Source organism: Rhinoraja longicauda, chromosome 11 (genome assembly GCF_053455715.1).
Source record: "Rhinoraja longicauda isolate Sanriku21f chromosome 11, sRhiLon1.1, whole genome shotgun sequence".
Taxonomy (NCBI): Eukaryota; Metazoa; Chordata; class Chondrichthyes; order Rajiformes; family Arhynchobatidae; genus Rhinoraja; species Rhinoraja longicauda.
Window position 1 is genome coordinate 36,711,540 of NC_135963.1, and position 26,733 is coordinate 36,738,272.

A 26,733-nucleotide genomic window follows, 5' to 3' on the forward strand; every position below is an offset into this window, starting at 1 on the left:
AAGTTTGGATGTGCAGGAAAGAACTACAGACGCTGGTTGAAACGGAAGATAGACACAAAAAGCTGGAGTAACTGCGGTTCAGACAGCATCTCTGGAGAAAAGGAATAGGTGACGTTTCGGATCGAGACCCTTCTTCAGACTGAATGTATGGGGAAAGGGAAATGTTTCCCTTTTGTTTCTCTTTCCCCTGACTCTCAGTCTGAAGGTCTCGACCGGAAATGTCACCTGTTCTTTTTCTCCAGACATTCCGCCTGACACGCCGAGTTACTCCAGCTTTTTTGCCTATCTAAAGAAATTTGGATGCTTTACGCAGTTCATCTAGGCATATCATGGGCATTTGGTACATATGTGCAAGGATGTCAAATAGCACACACTCATCATTTTATAAATATAAACAGTGCATTCCCTCCCATCTTCTCTCTGCCAATCCCCTTCATGACCATCTCACTGATCTCTCCAACCCAACTTACTCTGTGCCACCCATCGTTTGCTCGCCACCACTTGTCATCACTCCAATACCCCCCAAATTGTCTGCATCACCTCCCTGATTGTCATAATGACCCTCTCACTTCTCTTTGCTACCCTACCCAAGATTCATCCAAACATATTATGGACATCTCCCATCTTTCCAACCCATTTCCTTGAATTTCTGTTGCCAACCAGGTTCCCCCCACCCCCCACCCTAGCAATCCTCTACTCAACCCTCCAGCTGTCCTTATTCCACTCCCCCAACCCCCCCTCCCCCACCCCACCTACATTACAATCTTCTAAACTGTCTCTTAGCATTCTCTATTGATCATCTCCATCCCTGCACTTACACAATCCAATCATTATCTCTATTCTCCATAGTGAGTTCATTTTAAGGTTTTCCAGGGTAAGGATAGTGCCTTGGGTTTTATGTTCTGTATGAATGTAGGGATGCAGCAAAGCTTGCCATTACTTCAATGCAATGCAATGCATGCATTAGTAAGACTTTAAAGTAGAGTTTAGAGAGATGCAGCGCAGAAACAGGCCCTTCGGCCAACCTAGTTTGCACCGACCAGAGACCACCCTGTGCATTAACACTATCGTACACACTAGGGACAATTTACAATTTACAGAAGTCCATTAACCTACAAACCTGCACATCTTTGGAGTGTGGGAGGGAGGAAGCCCAAGAGCAACTCTACTGCTGAGTCAACTGTGCCCCTGTCAAGTGGAGCTTGAGGGCGTCACAAGTTAAATGGAGAAAGCTTCATCAATTACATTCAATACTACTGATTATTCATAATTATTCATCCACTGCCGCCAACTGAAGAAATAAAATGGCTCAGACAATCTTTATCTGTATACACTCAGTTCCTTTCCAAAATATTAATTTATTTCTATCACATATTTAGTTTCTGTTTTTGATATTTGCGGCTCCCAGGATCCTGTGCTGGACAGTAATGGAAATTAAAGTGCAGCAAGTGGAATTATGTAACATGCCTGACTTGGCCAGGCTATTAATATGCAATGGCTTGAAAAGTAACTGGTTGTAAATATGCTTAATGAACCATTCCTGAATTTGCTTTTCTACAATTGGGAGTGGTGGAATTAGGTTGCACATCGAACTTAAACAAATGTATCGTCTTTGACAGTACATAGCCTGTTTAAAGAATTTGCTTGATAAACTATTTGGTGTTTAATTCCAATTAGGTATTCACATTCACATCTTATACAACTCCCAGTATGAGAATAAATCTCAGTTAATGAGTTCCCTTCAAAAGGGTTTCAATGGTGAAATCCATCTGCTGCTTCCTTAGGTTGGAAAATGCACATTGCATCCGAATGATCTTCTTAGCCACACTGCAAACTCCCTGGACTGCAAATTTAATTTTTAAATCTCTTCTGTGCCAAAACAAAGCAAAACAATTCACGACTCAATATTTCAAATTTATTTCCTGTTTCATGGTTCTTAACTCAAATTTTATCCCATCCGCTTCTTTTCCTTAGGGCTGATTTTGTTAAATTTTCTCTTCTGTTTTCCTCTCTGCTTTGCTTTCATATTTTCTACTTTTTTTTCCATTGCATTATAGGATAATGGGATTGACTTTGTAAGTACTCATGTCCATTCAAATATACGTTCTTCACAATCACTGTTCCAAGTTGTGTAGTGATGTGTAGGAAAGAACTGCAGATGCTGGTTTAAATCGAAGGCAGACACAAAATGCTGGAGTAACAGCAGGACAGGCAGCATCTCTGAAGAGAAGGAATGGGTGACGTTTCGGGTCGAGACCCTTCTTCGGACTGATGTCAGGGGAGTGGGAGGGACAGAGATAGAATTTAGTCGGAGACAGTAAGACTGGTGGGAGAACTGGGAAAGGGAGAGGGAGAGGGAGGGGGAGAGGGGGAGAGAGAGAGAGAGAGGGGAGAGAGGGAGGGGGAGAGGGGGAGAGAGAGAGGGGGAGAGAGGGAGGGGGAGAGGGGGAGAGAGAGAGGGGGAGCCTGATAGAAGGAAAGAAGCTGTTCCCGAGTTTGGTGGTCCACGCTTTCAAACTTATAAATCTTCTGCCCGACGAGTGAGGGAGAAGAGTGAATGATCAGGATGGGAAAGGCCCTTGATTATGTTGGCTGCTTTCCCGAACCAGCATGAAGTATAGATGGTCTTTGGTGGGGAGTCAGGTCTGTGTGATGGACTGGGCTACATCCACAACACTCTGCAATCTCCTACAGTCTTGGGTAGAGCTGTTCTCAAAACAAGTTGTGATGCAACCTGACAGTCTGCTTTCCACTGTGCATCTGTTAATATTCCAAGCCATACCAAGCGATTTGAAAGAGCATGGTTTGGATAGGGTTAACCTCCGTTAGGGTCTTAAAATTACCATTTTATAATAAATACAGCACATTAAAATCAGAAGGCTCCACTGAAAATGTGTTGAACAATTTTAGTTTAGAGATCACCCAAACAGTAGTGCCACGTTAGACTAGTTTTGCATTCCCCACACAAGGGGCAATTTACAGAAGTCAACTAACCTACAAACCTGCATGAATTTGGGATATTGGAGGAAACTGGATTGAACCAGAGAAAATCATGCAGTCACAGGGAGAAGGTGAAAACTCCACACAGATAACACCCAAGGTCAGTATCGAACCCAGATCTCTGGCGCTGTGAGGCACACAGCTGTGCCACTGTGCAGTCCTACTCTCTTTGATTCAATTCACAAAATGCTGGAGTAACTCAGCAGGTCAGGCAGCATCTCGGGAGAGAAGGAATGGGTGACGTTTCGGGTCGAGACCCTTCTTCAGACTGATGTCAGGGGGGCGGGACAAAGGAAGGATATAGGTGGAGACAGGAAGATAGACGGAGATCTGGGAAGGGGGAGGGGAAGGGAGGGCAGAGGGACTATCTAAAGTTGGAGAAGTCGACGTTCATACCATTGGGCTGCAAACTGCCCAGGCGAAATATGAGGTGCTGTTCCTCCAATTTCCGGTGGGCCTCACTATGGCACTGGAGGAGGCCCATGACAGAAAGGTCAGACTGGGAATGGGAGGGGGAGTTGAAGTGCTCGGCCACCGGGAGATCAGTTTTGTTAATGCGGACCGAGCGCAGGTGTTCAGCGAAGCGATCGCCGAGCCTGCGCTTGGTTTCGCCGATGTAAATAAGTTGACATCTAGAGCAGCGGATGCAATAGATGAGGTTGGAGGAGGTGCAGGTGAACCTTTGTCTCACCTGGAAAGACTGTTTGGGTCCTTGGATGGAGTTGAGGGGGGAGGTAAAGGGACAGGTGTTGCATTTCGTGCGGTTGCAGGGGAAAGTGCCCGGGGTTGGGGTGGTTTGGGTAGGAAGGGACGAGTGGACCAGGGAGTTACGGAGGGAACGGTCTTTGCAGAACGCAGAGAGGGGAGGGGATGGGAAGATATGGCCAGTGGTGGGGTCCCGTTGTAGGTGACGGAAATGTTGGTGGATGATATGTTGGATCCGCTGGCTGGTGGGGTGGAAGGTGAGAACGAGGGGGATTCTGTCCTTGTTGCGAGTGGGGGGAGGGGGAACAAGAGTGGAGCTGCGGGATGTAGAAGAGACCCTAGTGAGAGCCTCATTCTCTAATGGAGGAGGGGAAGCCCCGTTTCCTGAAGAACGAGGACATCTCGGAAGCCCTAGTGTGGAACACCTCATCCCAGGCGCAGATGCGGCGTAGACAGAGGAATTGGGAGTAGGGGATAGACTTTTTGCAGGGGACCGGGTGGGAAGAAGTGTAGTCCAGATAGCTGTGCAAGTCAGTGGGTTTATAGTAAATGTCCGTCACTAGTCTGTCTCCTGTGATGGAGATGGTGAGGTCCAGAAACGGGAGGGAGATGTCGGAGATAGTCCAGGTATATTTAAAGGCAGGATGGAAATTGGAGGTGAAGTGTAAATATCTGTCCCTCCCTTCCCCTCCCCTTCCCAGATCTCCCTCTATCTTCCTGTCTCCACCTATATCCGTCCTTTGTCCCGCCCCCCTGACATCAGTCTGAAGAAGGGTCTCGACCCGAAACGTCACCCATTCCTTCTCTCCCGAGATGCTGCCTGACCTGCTGAGTTACTCCAGCATTTTGTGAATAAATCGATTTGTACCAGCATCTGCAGTTATTTTCTTATATCTCTTTGATTCAATGCAGTCAGTGAATGCAGTAACAACCATAAAGCTTACCACTTGTGGTAAAGATTACCACAATGGAATTGGGGTCAGTATTTGTACGTTTGTGGCATAGTTACTTGGTGAAATATAATCCTTTGAATCGGTCATAGAATCATAGACTCGTACAGAATGGAAATAGGCCCTTCGGTTCAACGTTCCCATGCCGACCAACGTACTCCATCTATACTAATCCCACCTAGACCGGTTAGACTAGTTTTGCATTCTCCACACAAGGGATAATTTACAGTGGCCAATTATCCTACAAACCTGCACGTCTTTGGAATGTGGGAGAAAACCGAAGCACCCAGAGGAAACTCACGCGGCCACAGGGAGAACGTACAATCTCCGTACAGACAGCACCCGTAGTCATGATCGAACCCAGATCTCTGGCACCTGTATAGCAGCAACTCTAATGCTGCATCACTGCACCGCCAATTTTCTTGATTGTCTTGGTCATTTCTGTATAGAATGTAATGGAAGTTCACAGTTTCTTGGCAAGAAAGTCCTCTTTTAAATGTTTAATTTCTCCATCTTATCACATTTTTAAAAATGGTGAAAGACAGTTGCTTTTGTAGGTGTCTGTATAAATCTTCCAGTGAACGAATAATGGCGAATATCACTGCTGTTTGTGGGATCTTGCTTTGCATAAATTGGCTACTGCATTTCCCATTTTTCATCTCCAGCTTCTCAAAATAATTTCATGGGCTGCAAATTGCTTTTCAATAATCTGAGGCAGTGATAAGCACTATGGAAATTTATTGTATACTTTTATGACTTCATGGAACATGATTCACAGGTAACTATGTAGTTAAGAAGACACTTATTGCTGTCTTAACCTTCAGAGTTCTTTAGATAAGGGGATTAATGGTCCAATTTAAATTCTATACATAATTATTAAACAGTACACTTTTAGTATGAAGGATAGGAAATAAATACATTGTATGCTTGTGATAAATAAAGCAATTAACAGTGTGCTGAATATCACTAAGTTATGAGAACTGTGATGATAATGATCCAGCTATATTATCCCAAACCATGCCTTCATTATGATGCAATTATGGATTGATTGAATCAATGACAACTATTCCGTCTTGTTACCATTTTCTGATTCCACTTTACCCATTACTGACAATGTATCAGACAAAATGAGTGAAAACAACCAAAACTAAGGCAAATATTCAGTCATACATGAAATGATTGGAGCTGATAATTATAAAACTATTATGCTGTTTCTTTTTCATTTTCTGCTCAGGAAATCATATTTTACAACACTACGAAAATCAGTTGTGCTACAGTCTAAATTCATTCTGATCACAGATATGTCGTTGGTATGGGTACCATAGTCCAAATATTCCAGAGGTTTCAAGGAGTAACAAAAATGCCAAGACTGACAGAATAATAGTCACAAAGCACAGGAAAAGACCATTCAGCCCAACTAGGTTTAGGTTTATTTTTGTCATGTGTACCGAGGTACAGTAAAAAGCTTTGCTTCACATGCCATCCAAACAGATCATAGAAACATAGAACATAGAAACATAGAAAATAGGTGCAGGAGTAGGCCATTCGGCCCTTCGAGCCTGCACCGCTATTCAATATGATCATGGCTGATCATCCAGCTCAGTAACCTGTACCTGCCTTCTCTCCATACCCCCTGATCCCTTTAGCCATAAGGGCCACATCTAACTCCCTCTTAAATATAGCTAATGAACTGGCCTCAACTACCTTCTGTGGCAGAGAATTCCACAGACTCACCACTCTCTGTGTGAAGAAATGTTTTCTCATCTCGGTCCTAAAAGACTTCCCCCTTATCCTTAAGCTGTGACCCCTGGTTCTGGACTTCCCCAACATCGGGAACAATCTTCCCTCATCTAGCCTCTCCAACCCCTTAAGAATTTTATATGTTTCAATAAGATCCCCCCTCAGTCTTCTAAATTCCAGCGAGTATCAGCTTAGTCTATCCAGTCTTTCTTCATATGAAAGTCCTGCCATCCCAGGGATCAATCTGGTGAACCTTCTCTGTACTCCCTCTAAGGCTAGAATGTCTTTCCTCAGATTAGGAGACCAAAACTGTACACAATACTTCAGGTGCAGTCTCACCAAGGCCCTGTACAACTGCAGCAGAACCTCCCTGCTCCTATACTCAAATCCTCTTGCTATGAATGCTAACATACCATTCGCTTTCTTCACTGCCTGCTGCACCTGCACGCTTGCTTTCAATGACTGGTGCACCATGACACCCAGGTCACGTTGCATCTCCCCTTTTCCTAATTGGCCACCATTCAGGTAATACTCTGCTTTCCTGTTCTTGCCGCCAAAGTGGATAACCTCACATTTATCCACATTATATTGCATCTGCCATGCATTTGCCCACTCTCCTAATCTATCCAAGTCACTCTGCAGCCTCCTAGCAACCTCCTCGCAGCTAACACTGCCACCCAGCTTCATGTCATCCCCAAACTTAGAGATATTGCATTCAATTCCCTCGTCCAAATCATTAATATATATTGTAAATAACTGGGGTCCCAGCACTGAGCCTTGCGGTACCCCACTAGTCACTGCCTGCCATTCTGAAAAGGACCCGTTTATTCCTACTCTTTGCTTCCTGTCCGCCAACCAATTCTCTATCCACCTCAACACTGAACCCCCAATACCGTGTGCTTTAAGTTTGTCCCCAATCTCCTATGTGGGACCTTGTCGAAGGCCTTCTGAAAGTCCAGATATAACACATCGACTGGTTCTCCCTTATCCACTCTACTAGTTACATACTCGAAAAATTCTATAAAATTCGTCAGGCATGATTTGCCTTTCATAAATCCATGCTGACTTTGTCCAGATACACCATACATGGTTACAATCAGTTCAAACCAAAGATCAATAGATAGAGCATAAGGGAAGATTCAGAGTGCAAGATTCCCCATCCACACCAGTCCCACCTGCCCATCTTTGGCTGATATCTCTCTAAATCTTTCCTATTGATGTACCTGTCCAAATGATTTTTTAACTGTTGTTGTAGAACCTACCTCATATACCCTCCATCCTCTGTGCAAAGAGGTTGACCCACAAGTTCCTATTACATTTTTAATTAACAAATAGCTTGAATAACCATTTTTGTCCACAGCCTAGAAGTTTGAATATCAGTCCTTTAAAATGGCTTAGTTTCAAGGGAAACTTGGTTCGTCTGTGAGTAAGTAAGAACTGCTGTTTGTCAGAGAGAGAAGGTTGAAAATCTCTCTGAAAGTTAATTTACCGTGTTGTGATATTATTTGGGGAGGTTTCAAACAGTGAAAATGAAACTCGAGTGAAAGAAAATCCTGCTGATAAATCAGGGGTCACGTTTCCTAACAGCTGCTCACAGTTCCAGAAATATACACACAATTGAATTACCTTTAAATTAATGTTAAATTAACTTTCAACTCTAACGGCATCAGTTCTCCAGAGTTGTTCAATAGAATGTTCAGAAATTGGATTCTCTCCAGTTTTCAAGATTCAAGAGTGTTGAGAGTGTTTCACTGGCATCTGTGCCAACAACAGAACATTGAAATACTTACTTGAAGCAGCGTAACAAGCCTGTAAATACAATACACAGATATAATGTATAATAAACAAAATTTCAATAAATTAATAATACTGATACTAAGACAAAAAGAAAACACAATGTCCTTTGAGCAACCAAAAGATATGATGCCATAAATGTGCCCTACATTTAGTTTTGATGCAGAGTGGAAAGACTCCAAGGGATGTTATGAAATTGGGACATCCTTGCTATAAGAAAATGTTATTGGTGCTTATTTCCTTTAAGCAACATGAAAATCCGGCAGATCTTGTCACTTGGGTTGGCATTGTTGAAGTGATCGCCCATGGTTACCTCATGTACTTGAGTTGTTCCTTAAGGCTGTTGATGGTCCTAATCTCTGCCGTCAGTGACAGCCATCAGAATCATACATTCATAAGATACCTGTGAGCCATTCTAATCCACAGAACAACATAGATCATAGAACAGTACAGCACAGGAACAGGACCATGGGCCTGCAAATAATCCACATCCCTCTTTTCTCTGCATATCCATGTGCCTATCTAAAAGTCTCTTAAATGCCACTTTTGTAGCTGACTCCATTACCACCCCCAGCAGTGCATTCCAGGCACCCACCACCATCTGTGTTAAAACTCTTGCTGTGTACATCTCCTTTATACTTTGCCCCTCGTACCTTAAAGCTATGCCTTCTCATATTTAATGTTTCCATCCTGGGGAAAAAAGTTCTGACAGTCTACCCTATCTATGCCTCTCATAATTTCATATACTTTCATCAGGACTCCCCTCAACCTTCGGCATTCCAGAGAAAACAATCCAAGTTTGCCCAATCTCTCCCTGTAACTAATCTCGGCACCATTCTGGTTAAACTCCTCCACACCCTCTCCAAAGCCTCAATTTCTTCCTGTAATGGCGACCAGAACTGAAGCCACAGAAATCATTCATAGAAGTCATGATCTCTATTGAGGCTTGCCTGCAAAGAGGTTCTTTATGGATAACATTTGCAGGAATCATACGCTACAGACAAAAAATTGCATCACAGAGGTGACACTCTCAATCACACATAGTTCACTACTTTCAACATGATTTGCTCCTTGTTGAATTGTGAATTAATAAAAAAAGGTTGTAAATCTTCTTCCTTTGATCCATTCTCTCTCAGGGCACTAAAGGCCATTGCAGATATTGAATACACCGTCATGTGCTTGAAAGATGAGAGAGAAATGACGTCAGTGCTAGGGTGAATAACAACAGGAAGTGCCCAGTCCAATTATCAACACAATGATACAGCTGGTAGAGCTGCTGCCTTGCAGTGCCAGAGACTAGGGTTCCATCCTGACTGTGGCAGCTGACTGTGTGGAGTTTGCATGTTCTCCATGTGATCGAGTGTGTTAACTCCAGATGCTCCAGTTTCCTCCCATATACCAAAGACATGCTGATTTGTAGACATTTGAAAGATATGCTAATTGGCCTCTGGGGAAACTGTCTTTAGTGTGTAGGGAGTGGATGTCAAAATGGGATAACAGAACTAATGTGAATGGGTGATCGATCGTTGGTGTAGACTCAGTGGGCTGAAGGGCCTGTTTCCATATTATGTCTTTCAATGAGCAGCACTTTCCCAAGAAATTGGGTGCAAATGCCCCAAATTACATCCTATAGCTACTTATACTTCGAAAATTGTGCACAGTATTATTTTATAAACCACTTTCTACTCTCTTATCATTTGTCCTGACAGTACATAACACTCCGCTACTTATTTAAAGACATATGATTATCTCGATAATGCTTGATGCTTTCTTCATTCCTAATTTATTGAACTGCCCAGAGCAAAAGAAATGAGCATTGGATTTTACATTTTTGTTCTACATTAAATATTGTAGCTACAGAGAGAGAGAGTACATTTTGATTCTTAATTTGCATGTTGTTTTCTTATCTTCTGATGTAGGAGACTTTGGAAATTCTGAGAATGAGGCTAGTTTGCAATATGTTTAACTCAAGAGTTTACATACTGGGGAAGTATGATGGGAATAGAGGCCAACAGAGTGAAGGTAAATTTAAGGTCATGCTGGGAGTGGCAATAAATTGATTTAGAAAGTGTTCACATTGTAAGGCATAGCTAGCTGGAGTAAAGATAAACATAGGTTGTTATAAACCAGGCTGAGGGCAATAAAACTGATCAGGAAGTAACAGAAGTCCTTTATTACATCCATTTGTCAGACAAATGGGAAAACGGTTTTCTTAATAACACGGAACAGAAGGTTAAAGATAACTCTGGGGGAAAAGAAAGAAATGAAAGGCTCGTGAGAAACATTAATTACCGATGGATTATTGAAAAAATGTGAAATCTATATGTAACTATTGTGTCACAAGTGTAAAAAAAGCCTGTAGGTGCTGTGAGTCACCGAAACACTGGGCTCTCGCAGAGTGTTTCCCTGTCTGTACTGTTAAGGCCTTGAAAATAGGAGAATGGGGTTGAGAGAGAAAGATAGATCAGCCATGATTGAATAGCGGAGCAGACTCAAAGGGCCGAATGGCCCAAGTTTGCTCCTGTGAGTCTTCTTACCCTGAACCTAAGCCTTCCTGTTTTTGATGGGCCTAATATTGGGCAAAGGTTCCTATCAACCCTATCGATGCCTCCTTCATTCAAGGGAAAATAAGCCCAGCCTATCCTGTCTTTCCCCTTAATTAAAGTTCCAGCAATCCAAGCAAAATCCTGGTGATTCTACACTGCACTCTCTCCAGCACAGTCACCTTTGTTTATATAGTGTGGCCACACAATGCTACCAGTGCGGTCTAACCTAGCTACCTGTGCTGCCACTTTCAGGGAACTATGGACTTCAACCTCAAGTTCCCTCTGTACATTAACGTTCCTTGCTGAAACATTTACTGTGGATACCATATCCCAATTTGACTCACCAAAATGCATCACCTTTCACTTGCCGGGATTATATTCCATCTGCCAACAGTCCACCCAACTTTTTATCTGATCTATATCTAACCTTAGGATACTTCTCTTCACAATAAGATTTTACAAATAACAATGAGATGTTGCTTAGGTTTAGGTTTGTTATTGTTACATGTGCTGAGGTACATTGAAAAGCTTTGCTTTGCATGATGTCTAATCAAACCAGATAATACTGTACAGAAAAAAGATTGAGCTTATATATAGCATTGTGGAAACTCGGAACAACTGATGTTGGTTTGAAAAACAAGACACAAAGTGCTGGAATAATTCAGCAGGTCAGGTCGCAACCCTAGGGAACATGGACAGATGACATTTCAGGTCATGGCCCCTTCTTCAAATTCCAGATATGCTGTTTGACCCACTGAGTTACTCTTGGACTGAGTCTTACTTTCCAAGCCAGAAATCTGCTGTCCCTTGTTTCTACAATACTGTACATAATTACAATCAAGCCAAACAAGAGGTAGAGCAAAGGGAGAATGCAGAATATAGTTTTCAGCATTGTTGCGCAACAGTCCAATGTCCACAAAGAGATAAAGGAGAATCGAACTGCACCCTACCTCATGGAAGGACCGTTCAGTGCCTGATAGCAGAAGGGAATGATCCCAGGGATGATTGGGTTAATGTATGAGGAGTGTTTGATGGCCCAGGGCCTGTACTTACTGGACTTTAGAAGGATGAGGGAGGAATCTCATTGACACCTATTAGATACTGAAGGGCCTAGATCAAGTGGATGTGGAAAGGATGTTTCCAGTATTGGGAGTATCTAGAACCAGAGGATACAGCCTCAGAATAAAAGGTCAAACCTTTCAGATTGGAGATGCGCAGGAATTTATTTTGCCAGAGAGTAGTGAATCTGGGGAATTCATTGCCACAGACGGCCATGGAGGCCAAGACATTGGGTATTTAAAAAACTGAGATTGATAGGCTCTAGATTAATAAGGGTGTCAAAGGTTTGGGGAGAAGGCAGGAAATTAGGGTTGAGAGAGAAAAGTAGATGATTGAATGGCAGAGTAGACTTGATGGGCCAAATGGCCTAATTTGCTCATGTGTCTCATGACCTTATGGAAGAGATTGATCCTGAGACTGGTGGTGCGCACTTTCTATATATCTTCTATATATCTGCTTGGTTTTGGTCTCCAATGTGTTTGGCTGTAGAGGTTGCAGTCTCACTCTTTTCATCTACATGTTGGTGTTGAATAAAGTGCATTAGCTGAGAGTACGAATGTTCATGAAGTCTTTGAGGTACATGGTATAAACAGATGGAGAACACTGAATTAACTCCCATCTAAAAGACATAACACTTTATATTGCAACAGCGCACATGTTTTATAGCTTTGAATCAGCATGGTTTATGCACAGAAGGACTCAAGCACACAGAGAACAGAACATTGACATGCACAATGATGAAGTTGGACTTAATCCCGAGAAACATTTGTCAAGACCGTCATTTACCCAGTATTCAGAAATGTGTTTTATTTTAACCCGGCATTAATGTCTTTCTTTCACACACTCTAATTCTGTTATGGGATGTTAATAAATCATTTATAAGCTTTATAATTTTTAATCAGCAACAAAAGAAACATTAAAATTAACAAAAGGAATTGAAGGGCCAAAACGGACTTCCCTTTTGATTAAAATACGATTTCACCCTATTAATGGCACTGACTCTCTCTTTGACCCTGTGACTGAGAGTTAATAGAAAACTGTGAATATTAAACATTGGATGAAAGGTCCACTGTCAGGTCGGATAGTGGATGGAAAGAAACCTTGTTGATGTCTTGGACTTATAGCAAGTACAGGGTTAGAAATTCACTCACATAACTGAAAAAAATGTGTTATGCTTTCAAATCTGAAGCTGAGCCATTTTGTGAATATTTCTGTGTGCATCGATACCTTTCATGCAGCTGTCCCCTCATCTTTCAGTTGGTATGACCTACCATCTATCTCATTGGAGACACTCGGACTATCTTTAATCGGACTTTATTGGACTTTATCTTGCACTGAACATTATTTCCTTTGTCCTCTTATCTGTACATTGTGGATGGCTCAATTGTAATCATGTATAGTCTTTCCACTGACTATATGGCACTGTACCTCGGTAGACATGACAATAAACTCAACAAAGAATTTTCCTTTTACTGGTGTAAAACACCTCAAAAATTTAGATTTAGATTTTTTAGATTTAGAGATACAGCACGGAAACAGGCTCCTCGGCCCACCGAGTCCGCGCCGCCCAGCGATCCCCGCACATTGACACTATCCTACATACACTAGGGACATTTTTTACATTTTACCCAGTCAATTAACCTACATACCTGTACGTCTTTGCAGTGTGGGAGGAAACCGAAGATCTCGGAGAAAACCCACGCAGGTCACGGGGAGAACGTACAAACTCCGTACAGACGGCGCCCGTAGTCAGAATCGAACCTGAGTCTCTGGCGCTGCATTCGCTGTAAGGCAGCAACTCTACCGCTGCGCCACCGTGCCGCACCATTTAATAATAATAATAATAATAATAATAATATTCATTTATTGTCATTGCAACGAGTACAACGAAATTAAAAAATAGCCAATCCTGACGGTGCGTACAAACATATATGCAATAAATGCAAAAACAAATAAATACATAAATACAATTAAATACAATTATATTAAGTACAAGATTTTTTAACGGTGTTGCCTAGTGCAAAGGTAGTGTTCAGTTCTCGTATGGCCCTGGGGTAAAAACTGTTCTTAAGTCTGTTTGTTCGGGATTTGATCGACCTGAAACGTCGACCAGAGGGCAGATGAACAAACAGACGGTGGCCGGGGTGGGATGGATCTTTTATTATTTTGCCTGCTCTACTGAGGCAGCGTAGGCTGAACAGGTGCTCCAGGGAGGGCAGTGAGCAGCCGATGATCTTCTGGGCCGTCGTGATGACCCTCTGAAGGGCCTTCCTGTCCTTTTCTGAGCAGCTGGCATACCATGTGGTTATACAGTATGCCAGCACACTCTCGATGGAGCAGCGATAGAAGGACAACATGAGCTTCTCCTGCAGGTTGGTTTTCCTGAGGATCCTCAGGAAGTGGAGTCTCTGCTGTGCCTTCTTTACTGTGGTGATGGTGTTGGTAGACCAGGTAAGATCCTCTGCGATGTGCGTACCCAGGAACCTGAAAGCTGGTACCCTTTCCACACAGACCCCATTGATGTAGAGTGGGTCGTAGTCTACACTGGTTTTTCTAAAGTCAATTATAAGTTCCTTTGTTTTGGAGGAGTTCAGGACCAGATTGTTCACTGAACACCATGCTGCCAGCCTTTGGATTTCATCCCTATAGGCTGTCTCATCTCCTTCTGAGATGAGTCCAACCACAGTCGTGTCATCCGCGAACTTGATGATGGTGTTGGTGGGATGGGTGGGGGCGCAGTCGTGAGTGTAGAGGGAGTAAAGGATGGGGCTCAACACACAGCCCTGTGGTGAGCCGGTGCTCAGTAAATTAGGGAATTTCAGTGAGCCTTGGTACACGTGACAAATAAAGTACCATTGGTATTGGTTTATTATTGTCATGTATACTGAGATATAGTGAAAAACATTTGTTTGCATACTATCCAATGAAATCAGTTAATACTACACATGAATACAATCAAGCAGATCCAAATGAAATAGAGATTTAAAAGAGTGGAACAATTATACTGGATAATAGTGGATCCTTTTCTGGGACCAATGCACAAAGTGTTGCCTTGCTCCAGAGCCATCTTGGAAGATGTTGGATGACTTGGTGGTGCAACATTCAAAAATTCCATTACAGCGATCTTTTCAACCTCACTAAACACTGAAATTATTTCCCCTGAGTATGTGCTATTCGTAGGAGCAACATTTAAAGTAAATTGTGGGTCTTCACTGTGATCTGTGCCCTCCTGCAGCCTAAAACACCATCTCATGAGTCTTGAATGCCCATCTCATGGATCACTATCACTCTTAGCTCCCTTGCTTCAGGATCAATCTGAGCAGTTGCTACTGATCTCTGCAACATTTCTTGGGTTGAACAAACTTGTTTTCTCTCGACTGTTGGAGGATGAGACTTCTCCGTGGATTGTCACCTTGTCGTGGTGGAGAAGCTTGTGTGGTCCTGAGATCCTGAGAGCGATGCCTTCTAGACCTATGTTCCTGGTAGGGCCACCCATGGTGGTAAGGTCGAGGGGGAGGTCCCTGACAAAGAGAAATCCAACCAAGACCTCAACGGTGGAACAGGCGGAGGATGATGGCTGACTTTAGTGGAGCGTCACAACGGCTGGGAAGGCGGATGAAGGCGGCAGCAGAAAAGGGTCCCTGGTTGTCTTGGACTCCATACCACTGGATCCTGACCCAGATCTGTCAAGGCTGTCTGTGCACCAGTCTCCTCACGTTAAACAAAGTCACGCACAGGCGTCCTCTATGGAGAGGACAGTCATACTCGCTTCGAGTGACTGCCGATGATGGAGGCTGAGACTTGATAGAAGTATATGAAATTATGGGAGACATAGCTTGGGTAAAGAGTCATAAACCTTTTTTCAAGGGTGGAAATGTCAAAGACGAGAGAGCACAGCTTTAAGGTGAGAGGGACAAAGTTTAAAGGAGATGTCTGCAGGGCAAATGTTTTACACGAGTGAAGGAAGCCTGGAACATGCTGCTAGAGGCGGTAGTGGAGGCAGATATGATGGTGACATTTAACAGGCTCTTGGATAGATGCCCGAAATGTAGGAAATGGAAGGATACAGATCGTGCACAGGCAGAGGAGATTAGTTTATCTTAGCATCATGTTCAGCATGGCTATTGTACGACGAAGAGACTGTTCCTGCTCTGTACTGTACTGTTCTATGTTCAATAAGCAAAGTGAGGAATGGGGTTCTCAGCTACAATACCATCAGGCCACAGGAGCAGGCAAAGAATGCATGGGCATTTACCTCCACTGCAAGCATTCCCCAAAGTGCAGGCACTTGTAGATTGCACTTGTCCCCACAAAGAAGTCACTGCCAACATCCTGCCAGAAGTGTGGAGGATTTTCATATGCTTCATGCACAAAGGACAAGCTTCCTGCATCATCTGCCTCTCACCAGCCTGGAGGTCCATTTGGCCCTGGGGAAGCACCTATACACCTCCCATTATTGCAGCATGTATTCCTTCATTTGGCTGTATTATAGTCTGTCTTTTCAAGAGCTGGCTGCAAAGGTCTCAGCTGCTGTGCTATGAGTTGACAGCTGCAAGGAGTTGAAACACATCAATAAGAAGCACCACACGAATTGAATTGAATTGAATATTTTTTTATTAGCCGAGTATATATACATACAAGAAATTTGCCTTGGTGCTTTGCTCGCAAGTGACAACATGTCATACAGTAAACAATTAAGAAAAAAACATTATAATTTAAACAAGTGAAGAATGAAATAAAATACCAGAGCAAAAGGAGGCTACAGACGTTTGGTTGTTGAGCAGAGCTATTGCTCGAGGAAAAAAGCTGTTTTTATGTATGGGTGTGGCAGCTTTGACAGTCTGGAGTCGCCTTTCAGAGGGAAATGCTCCAAAGAATTTGTGGCCAGGGTGAGAGAGGTCAGAGATGATCTTGCCCAATTGCTTCCTGGCCCTTGCAGTGTACAGTTCATCAATGGGGGGAAGGTTGCAGCCAAGAACCTTCTTGGCTGATCCCTTTCTCCTAACTCTCAGTCTGAAGAAGGGTCTCAACCCGAAACGTCACCTATTCCTTTTCTCTAGAGTTGCTGCCTGACTAGCTGAATTACTCCAGCTTTTTGTGTCCATCTTTGGTATTCAGAATTTCAGAATTACCTTTATTTGTCATCCAAAAAAACAGGTCTTTTGGACGAGATTTCGTCACCCACAGTTCAACAATAGAGCAATAAAATAAGCAAATTACACAACCCCAACCAACACAAAACACAAAACAAAAAGAAACATCCATCACAATGAGTCTCCCCCAGTCACCTCCTCACCGTGATGGAAGGCCAGAATGTCATTTCTCTTCCCCTGCCGTCTTCTCCCGCGGTCAGGCTGTTGAACTTATCACGTTCCAGGCCGCGCCGGACGGTGAAAGGTCCGCAGCAGGCCGACCCAAGCCCCGCGATCCGGTGCGGGCGAAGACGCTGCCGCTGCCGCTGCTGCTGCACATCGGGGTGGTCGTGGCTCCCGACATTGAAGCACCCGCCGAGCATAAACCAGCATCTGCAGTTCCTTCCTACTCAAATTAATATAATCCGTTTTGCTGTATTTCCCCCTTCTTCTCCACCTTGGGCTGCACAGTGATGCAGCGGTAGAGCTGCTGCCTCACATTCCCGGAGACCCGGGTTCAATCCTGTCTATGGCTGCGGTCTGTGCGGAGTTTGTACATTCTCCCTGTGTCCGTGTGGGTTTTCTCTGGGTGCTCCGGTTTCCTCCAACGTTCTAAAGACGTGCAGGTTTGTGGGTTAATCAGCTTTGGTAATCGCCCCTAGTGTGTAGGACATAGAAGTAATTAATGTGTCATCAATGTTTTGCAGAAAAGAGCTTGTTTCCACACTGTACCTCTATGACTATGTTAAACTAGACTTTGGACACTACTTTAGACTTTAGAGATGCAGCGTGCAAACAGGCCCTTCAGCCCACTGAGTCCATGTCGATCAGTAATCACTCTGTACTCCAGCACTATCCTACACGCTAGGGACAATTTACAATTTTTACAGAAGCCAATTAAAAACCTACAAACCTGTACATCTTTGTAGGGTGGGAGGAAACTGGAGCACCCTGAGAAAATCCATGCAGTCACAGGGAGAATGTAAAAACCCCGTACAGACAACACCCATAGTCAGGGTCGAACCCGGGTCTCTGGCGGTGTAAGGCCACAACTCTACCGCTGTGCCACTGTGCTGCCGCAAACTGTTCCATACCATTTCGGAATTTTAATAATCTCTTTTAGGTTTAATTTTTATTGCCACTTATGTATGGCTTCTTATGAACTTGCTGTTATTTAAAAGAATCTGAGAAATGATTTGTTTTGTTTTTATCCTGTGTAGACCCTGGCCATACACCATGTTTCAACGTGGCTTTGATCTCGTGATGGGGGAGCAGCCATCTGACAGAATATTCAGGTAAGACCACTTTTTATATATTTAAGTCTTCCTCTGTTCCTTGAGACCTATGCTCTCCATTACAAAGATTGTTTACTTGCGTTGTATTATATGTGAGTGTAATTGTATTATGCAGTATTGCCCTTTCAACATTATTACACCTGATTCTGCTGTTTAGTTTGAGAATACCTACCTTCAAAGCAGGTTGTCCTGTTATTCCTTGTCTCAACTGAGTAATAGTACACCAATGAAATCCCCAGGTCACCACACCTATGAATTTGGAATAGGTGTGCAGAGGAGATTTACCAGAATGTTGCCTAGATTAGGAGGTATTAGCTACATGGACAGGTTGGACAGACTTGGTCTGTTTTCTCTGGAATGCCGGAGGCAGCGGGGAGATCTGATCGAAGTATATAAAATTATAAGAGGCAGAGATAGGGTAGATGGTAAGAAGCTTTTCCCCAAGGTGGAAAAATCAATATTAGAGGGCATCGCTTTAAGGTGAGAGGGGCAAAGTTTGAAGGAAGATGTGCAGGGATTTTTTTTTTACACAGAGGGTGGTGAGTACCTGGAATGTGCTGCCAGCATTGATGGTTGAGGCAGAAAGGATAGTGGCATTTAAGAAGCTTTTGGATAGGCATTTGGATATGCAGGAAATGGAGGAATATGGATTATGCATAGGTAAATAAGAGATAATCTTGGCATCATATTCAGCATGGACATTACATAGAAACATAGAACATAGAAAATAGGTGCAGGAGTAGGCCATTCGGCCCTTCGAGCCTGCACCGCCATTCAATATGATCATGGCTGATCATCCAACTCAGTATCCCGTACCTGCCTTCTCTCCATACCCCCTGATCCCTTTAGCTACAAGTGCCACATCTAACTCCCTCTTAAATATAGCCAATGAACTGGCCTCAACTACCTTCTGTGGCAGAGAATTCCACAGATTCACCACTCTCTGTGTGAAAAAAAACTTTCTCATCTCGGTCCCAAAAGACTTCCCCCTTATCCTTAAACTGTGACCCCTTGTTCTGGACTTCCCCAACATCGGGAACAATCTTCCTGCATCCAACCCCTTAAGAATTTTGTAAGTTTCTATAAGATCCCCCCTCAATCTTCTAAATTCCAGCGAGTACAAGCCGAGTCTATCCAGTCTTTCGTCATATGAAAGTCCTGCCATCCCAGGACATTGTGGGCCGAAGGGCCTGTTCCTGTGCTGCACTGTTCTATGATTGCTGAATGTGAGGGTTTCAATGTTTTCCTTAACAAGAGTGTATTTTGCACAGGCCTCAACACTCATTTGGGCTTAGTGTTAATAACAAAATAAACCTTGATTAACCTTACATATTCTCACAAAAGATGGTTGTAGTGAAAATTGTGTATCTGTAATTTTGAGATAGAAGAACAATAAGTTGAATGTGTATGTTTTTTGTTAAACAAAATCACTGTTTCACTCTGCCTGATTCACGGAATAGAAATGAAGTTATCCCCATGTCTGCAATAGAAACAAACTCTGCTGTAATAAATGGATATATCTCACAGCAAGATTGAAACAACAGTAATGTCAGATTTAAAAATGTCACTTTGTTATGAAACGACAAGTGTTCTCTGATCATTCATATCGAAACCTCAAAACTCTGCCATCAGTTTTACAATCTGCACCCCTGAAAGAAAGGTCCCATCCTGAAACATCACCTCTCTATGTTCTCCAAGGATGTTGCCTGGCACACTGTGTTATCCCAGCATTTTGTGTCTTTGGTAAACCAGCATCTGCAGTTCCTCGTTCCTACCCCTGAAATTGCTGTATTTCAGTCTTTATTTCTCCTTTTCCCTTCATTTGTTTCAAATGTTATAGCTAACTATAAACTAAAGTCAGATGATATAGCCACTGCCACACTATCGGCATAGCCTGCTTACAGTGGTTGATTCCCAAGTGCTCTGACCTACGGTATCTGTGTTCTTTTTGACTAACTTTCCCTTTGATTATCTTGTTGATTATGAAGCTATGCCATTGATTGCTTTGTCTTTGAAATCTTGAAAGAATTATTGCAGGATATTAAAGTAACACACAAAATATTGCATAAGTTCATGTCAAAGAAGAATATTATTAATTTAATGTCTGACTGAGCTCATTATAAGATAAAAGTGCTGGGATAACTCAGCAGGGTGGGCAGTATCTCTGGAGAACATGAACGGATACATGACGCTTCGGGTCGGGACCCTTCTTCAGACTTGATGAGAGGTTTCAACCCGAAACGTCACCTATCCATGTTCTCCAGAGATTCTGCCTGACTCACTGAGCCACTCCAGCACTTTGTGTCTTTTTTTGTAAACCAGCATCTGCAGTTCCTTGTTTCTTTTTTTGCTCACGATTCCACCTTTTGCCATCTATTAACGCCATTCAGATTCACCTCCCTTCACTAAATTCACTTGTAAAAATAATGCTTTTATTAGATGGTTAGTGCTGTTACTTTAGTAATGATTTGATTGTAGTACTTTGTTTAAAAAGGTTCAAAGTAGATTTTTCCTCCAACCTTTTAAAATGATGGAATTTTCTTACTGTTTATTTGGTCAGGATAGTATTTTAAGTATTTTAATCATACATTTTTTGGGGGGATGTGGCACGACTGGCAATGCCCATTCCTAATCAGCCTTGAGGAAATGGTGGCCAGAAGTTAGAGTAGAATTGATTTTGTGTGGGTTGTGGTGTTCCCACATGCCAACTGGATTTGTTCTCATCCGTGGTAGAGGTTGGGTTTGCGAGGTGCTGTCAGGGTAGCTAGTGCGAATAACAGCAGTACATTTTGTAGATGGTTATATACTACAGACATTTTGCATGATAGTGGAGGGAATGAATGTTTTGAGCAGTGGATGGGATATCAAATATTAAAATGAAATTGACAACAACCTTTGTATTCTAGTTGAGTGCTCTGTCCAAGTGGAATTACTTGTCTTTATCTTGATAGCATTGAGTCTAGTCCAGTCCGACCAATAAGTACTTAGTTCCAAATTAGATGTTGTGTTTGAGATGTCATAGTCATGCAGCATGGAAACAGGCTCTTCGGCCAACTTGCCCATGCTAACCAAGATGCCCTATCTACGCTAGACAAACTCAAAGGGTCTGGCAACATCCACAGAGGGAATGGACAGATGTTGTTTTGAGTTTGGCCCATATCCCTCTAAATCTTTCCTATCTATGTGGCTGTCCAAGGGTTTTTTAAAAATATTGATATAGTATCTGCCTCAACTACTTCCTCTGGCTGCTCGTTCCATATACCCACCACCCTCTATGTTGAAAAGGTTGCCCCTCAGGTTTCTATTAAATCTTTCCCCTCTCATTTTAAACTTGTGTTCTCCGGTTCTTGATTCCCCTACTCAGGGTAAAGGACTAAAAGTGTCCCAGTGATGTGGTTGTGAAGTTTGAACAAAAAAAGGATGTTTGATAATGAAAGTGGAAAAGGAATAATGAGATATAAAAACATAAATAATGGTTTAATGCATTTGGATTTGTAGATGCTTTGATTGCTGGATTGGACTGTTCAATGAGTAGCCTAGCCTATATAAAACATGTTATGATCTCCAATAATGGACAGATGAGGGTCATGCACACAATTAGAGTTGAGCTGATCTCTCCCTCAATAGCCCAGTGTTGGAGATATAAAGACCCCAAGCAACGTGAGGGTGCTGACCGAAAACGTCACTTATTATTTTTTTTCCAGAGATGCTGCCTGACCCGGTGAGTTACTCCAGCATTTTACGTCTACCTGAAGTAACATTGAGACGATTTAACTTTTTATCCTGGCCTGACCAATAAAAAATTGCAACATTCAAAAAAAGATCCCTGCAGAATGAAACAAAATATTAGAAATTGACGCAGAATTTGCAGTGAAGAAGAAGAAGTGAGATCACGAGTTTGATTTGCAGGCACAATCCTTTTGATAAAGCAGACAGCTATTTGAATTTTTGGCTCCCAAGACAGAACTATCTCTGCTAATGCTGTAATTTTCCGGAACATTTATCCTGTATGACAAGGTTAACAGCAAATCAAGGACTTCATGTATAGCACAGACAAAATCTTTCCCTGCAAACTAATCGCATTATACAAGAAAGAGTTGTGATTGATGTGATGATGGGATTGAGGTGTGGCATTGACTAGTAAGTATGTTCCAGTACTTAAAACACAATTAAAGGTAAAATAAGCAGGCAGGAGGGTGGGGATCATAAAATCTGAGTTATACAGAGTGGAAACAGGCCCTTTGTTCCAACTCATCCATACTGACCAAGATGTCCCATCTGTGCTAGTCCCATTTATCTGCATTTGGCCCATGTCTCTCTAAACCTTTCCTATCCATGTACTTGTCCAAATGATTTTTAAATTATAATAGCTGTTGAATGGTAAACCATATGCTTGGCGATACATTTGCAGGCTTCACGTGCTTTATTCCTCAGATGTCTAGATGTTATGCTGATGTAATGAAAGTTATGGTGGATTTTATCATTGATGAACTGCCTTCATATAGACGCAACTGTGCTATACTTTAAATATCTCAGTAAAGTGGAGAAACCAGGAACTGCAGATGCTGGAATCTTGAGCAAAGCACAAAGTGCTGGAGTAACTGAGCCATCAGACAGGACCCAAAATATCATCTATCCATGTCCTCCAGAGATGTCTGACTTGCTGAGTTATTCCAACACTTTCTGCTTTGTTAAAAATATCAGTGTCAGGCAGTAGAAGAAGGTAGATTGGATTGGATTAGACTATTTCATCACCACACACACCAGGGCGCAATAAAATTCCTTGTTCACATGAAGCTTGTCGAGCAAGCAGTATATATGCAGTAATGACAGATATCAACAATGAATGCAACAATGAGTGCAGAACGGTAGAATAGTGCACGATTGTCATGCGAAATATGAGTGGTACAGAAGAATATTAAAGTGTGCAGGAAAGAACTGCAGATGCTGGTTTAAATCGAAGGTAGACATAAAATGCTGGAGTAACTCAGCGGGACAGGCTGGAGAGAAGGAATGGGTAACGTTTCGGATCGAGACACTTCTTCAGACTGATGTCAGGTGAGTGGGCGGGACAGAGATAGAATGTAGCTGGAGATAGTAAGACTAGTGGGAGAACTGGGAAGGGGAGGGGATGGAGAGAGAGGGAGAGCAAGGGCTACTTGGAGAAATCAATGTTCATACCGTTGGGGTGTAAGCTATCCAAGCGAACTATGAGGTGCTGTTCCTCCAATTTGCGCTGGGCCTCACTCTGACAATGTTGTCTTTGATTATGTTAGCTGCTTTCCTGAGGCAGCATGAAATGTGGATGGAGTCAATGGTGGGTAGTCTACTCTGTCTGAAAGTTGTGTAAGATTCCACATCTGAGTGAAAGTAGTGTCAGATTTCACATTTGTGTGCAGTTTTGTATGAAACCTTTATCTCTTTTGGATATTTGTACTGAGTCTTAATTCATTCAAGAAGACATTGCAAATCACGATTATCAAAGCTAGCAAGAAAATGTCTATCGAGAAATGATGATCAAAAATTGCTTAGAACAGTTACTTGCTTGCTGAAGTCTGCTAAATCCAAATGGCCTTATTGTTAGACTTCCAGGCAAAGAAGTATATGAGCCAAACATTGTCATTACAAGATCACCTATGACATTATTTTTCAGCCTAATTGGCTGAGGTGCAATTAATGGTATAAATCCAGTAAATTGACGAGGGGCAGACTACAGTAGAGGGACATGTAAAGCTAATGGGCACTTATCAACACTTGGGAAGCTCACAGGAGAATTATTTAAAATTAAGCTCACATGGTAATGATATAAAACTGCCTGCAGACTCTGGTTCGATGCAACTGGTAGCAAAACTCACTTATTCCATTATTTCTTATTAACAATATTTCACCCCATTAATACAGTGTAATAATACTGCTCCCCATTAATATAGTAGAACATTGAATATAGAACAGTGCAGCACAGGAACAAGCCCTTCGGCCCCACAATGTTTGTGTCATGCATGATGCCAAGTTAAACAGACCTCATCTGCCTGTACATGATCCATATTCCTCTGTTCTCTGCACTTCTGTGTGCCTATCCAGAAGCAACTTAAACACCACTATTGTATCTGCCTCCACCACCACCCATGGCAGTTCATTCCAGGCCCCACACACCACACTCTGTGTATAAACAAAATCTTGCCCCGCACATCTCCATTAAACTTTCTCACCTTACAGCTATGCCCTCTTAATAATCCCAACCTAGGATCAAGGTTCTGACTGTCTACTCTATTCCTCTCATTATTTTATATACTTCCATCACATCTCCCCTCAACCTCCAAATGCAAGGTTATACGAAGCATAATACGATATTTAATGTTGGGATTGAATATTTCTGAATAATTGTTTTTTAAACCATAATTTCCCTATCCAAGTTTTACTGATTCCTACATAAACAAAAACTGCAAGATTTTCACTTCATATTTAGTTATAAAATATAATTAATCAATTTGCATTATTCAGATAGGTGAGAATTTCCAATTCGAGTTCACATTTCAGTGCAGTGAATCATAACTAAATTTTCTTTAGTGGATTTTGCAACTTTAGATCTAACTTATTAACAATGATTTTTTTTCAACATAACCTCCATTTCTGTAAATCCAGAAATTAGGAAGCACCAAGCTCATTGGGAATTTAGTGCAGACTGCTGTGGATTCACAGCCACAAGAAAGGCGCAACATTGAAACTGGGTAGATGGGGGTAAATTAATTGTAAACTTAAATTAATGATAGTTAGACTTTATGGTTATGGAGATGGTTGTCTTTGGATACAAAGTGCTGGAGTAACTCTCTGGTCAGGCAGCATCTCTGGAGAACATGGATAGGTGACGTTTTGGATTGGAACTCTTCTTCAGAGTCTGTCTGAAGTCTGAATATAGTCTCAATGTAAACACAGCAGACTGGAGAAGGTTCACGACCCAAATTCACGCCTATGTCTGTGCAGACTCACGTGACTGTAGGACCTTCTTTTGTGCTGTATGACTCAATGAAATGATGGCCCTGGGTAATATAGGCTTAGACATATCTCCTGCTAAAGATGGGTCAGATTCCAAAAAGCAGCCCTGCAATGGTAATTGATTCTGGAACTGAAAGAATAGCCAGGATGAGAGGAATCTGCAGACTACTTGGGTTTAGTTTGACAATTTTGTTAAAATATATAGTGTTCTGGATGGGAAGCAGATTTCTTCTCATTTAATATATCTTACTTTAAACATATATCACAACCTTTTTACTGCTTATTGCGTGTATGTTGTCTCTTCATGCTGTGAGCAGTGGCAGTAAAAGTTTTGTGTCAGATTAACATGCCAGTGATCGTTGAGCTTTCTGTTCTACCTTAATCACACGGTAGTTGTCAGCTTCCAAAGAACGTCGCAGCACTGTTGAGGGAGAAAAAAGGCTGCAATATTGCAGCCCAACCATTTATCCTGCAACCCTCTCATTTGGCCCAGTGCTTCCAATGCAAAGCATTGAACACTGAGGGGTGCAAGCTCAAATGAATATCTGAGATTTTTAAATGGGGTGAGATGGGATTAATACAACTGCACTTCAGTAAAGTGCTGAAATACGCATTTGGTAGAGCTGTTGCCTCACAGCACCTGAGACCCAGGTTCGATCCTGACCTCAGGTGCCGTTTGCACGTTCTCCCTGTGACTGCGTGGATTTCTTCCGGGTGCTGCAGTTTCCTCCCACATTCCCAAGACTTGTAGGTTAATTGGTCTCTGTAAAGAAGTGCCCTTAATGTGTAGGGGGTGAATGAGAAAGTGTGATAACAGAACAAGTGTGAATGGGTGGTCGATGGTCAGTGTGGACTCGGTGGGCCAAAGGGCCTGTTTCCATGCTGTATCTCTAAACTAAAACTAAACTTCAAATGACCAGTGAATTTAGTTTTTTACAGGTACCACCTTTGAAATAGATAATAGACAATAGACAATAGGTGCAGGAGTAGGCCGTTTGGCCCTTTGAGCCAGCACTGCCATTCAATGTGATCATGGCTGACATAAATGGTGTCTATGGTGATATAAAATCCTTATTTTTCATTTTTCAGTATGGTCAGTTTCCAGGCTTGAGTACTGGCAGTATGAATAGTGAATATAAGAATAATTGAATTCAAGACCAGTCACAACTATTCAAAGTGATATTCTCTGGTTTAAAAGAGTGAATCTCTCATAGTTAGCTTCCAGGCATTCATTGCATCAAATGGAGTAAAGGGCGTACATAGTAGTCAACAGTCCTCAGAAGCTGTCTGTCATTGCGGTTCATGGTAAATCAGCTGTAAGCACTTGTCTGAAAGGAAGTCATTACAAAGACCAAGCAGTTATCATATAACTTCCGTCTGACTCTGAAAAAAAGGATAAAGTAATTTCTGATGGTTGCCAGCATGATGATAAACAGAGTGCCCCAGAAACAAGTTGGAAAGTTGAGAATTTGGTGGGTTCTGGGAGTGATTCATTCTTGGTGCCTGCTTACAATACATA

General features: G+C 42.4%; 1 protein-coding gene across 2 annotated transcripts in view; it reads left to right on the forward strand.

Annotated features, from left to right (window-relative positions):
* The window catches only part of astn1 (astrotactin 1), a 1,605,092-nt gene that overhangs the window by 794,712 nt on the left and 783,647 nt on the right, over positions 1 to 26,733 (forward strand). For both annotated transcript variants that reach the window (XM_078407397.1, XM_078407398.1), the window contains one exon: positions 18,147 to 18,221. In XM_078407397.1, the coding sequence (XP_078263523.1) occupies positions 18,147 to 18,221 (75 nt within the window). The remainder of the gene's footprint in view (positions 1 to 18,146; positions 18,222 to 26,733) is intronic.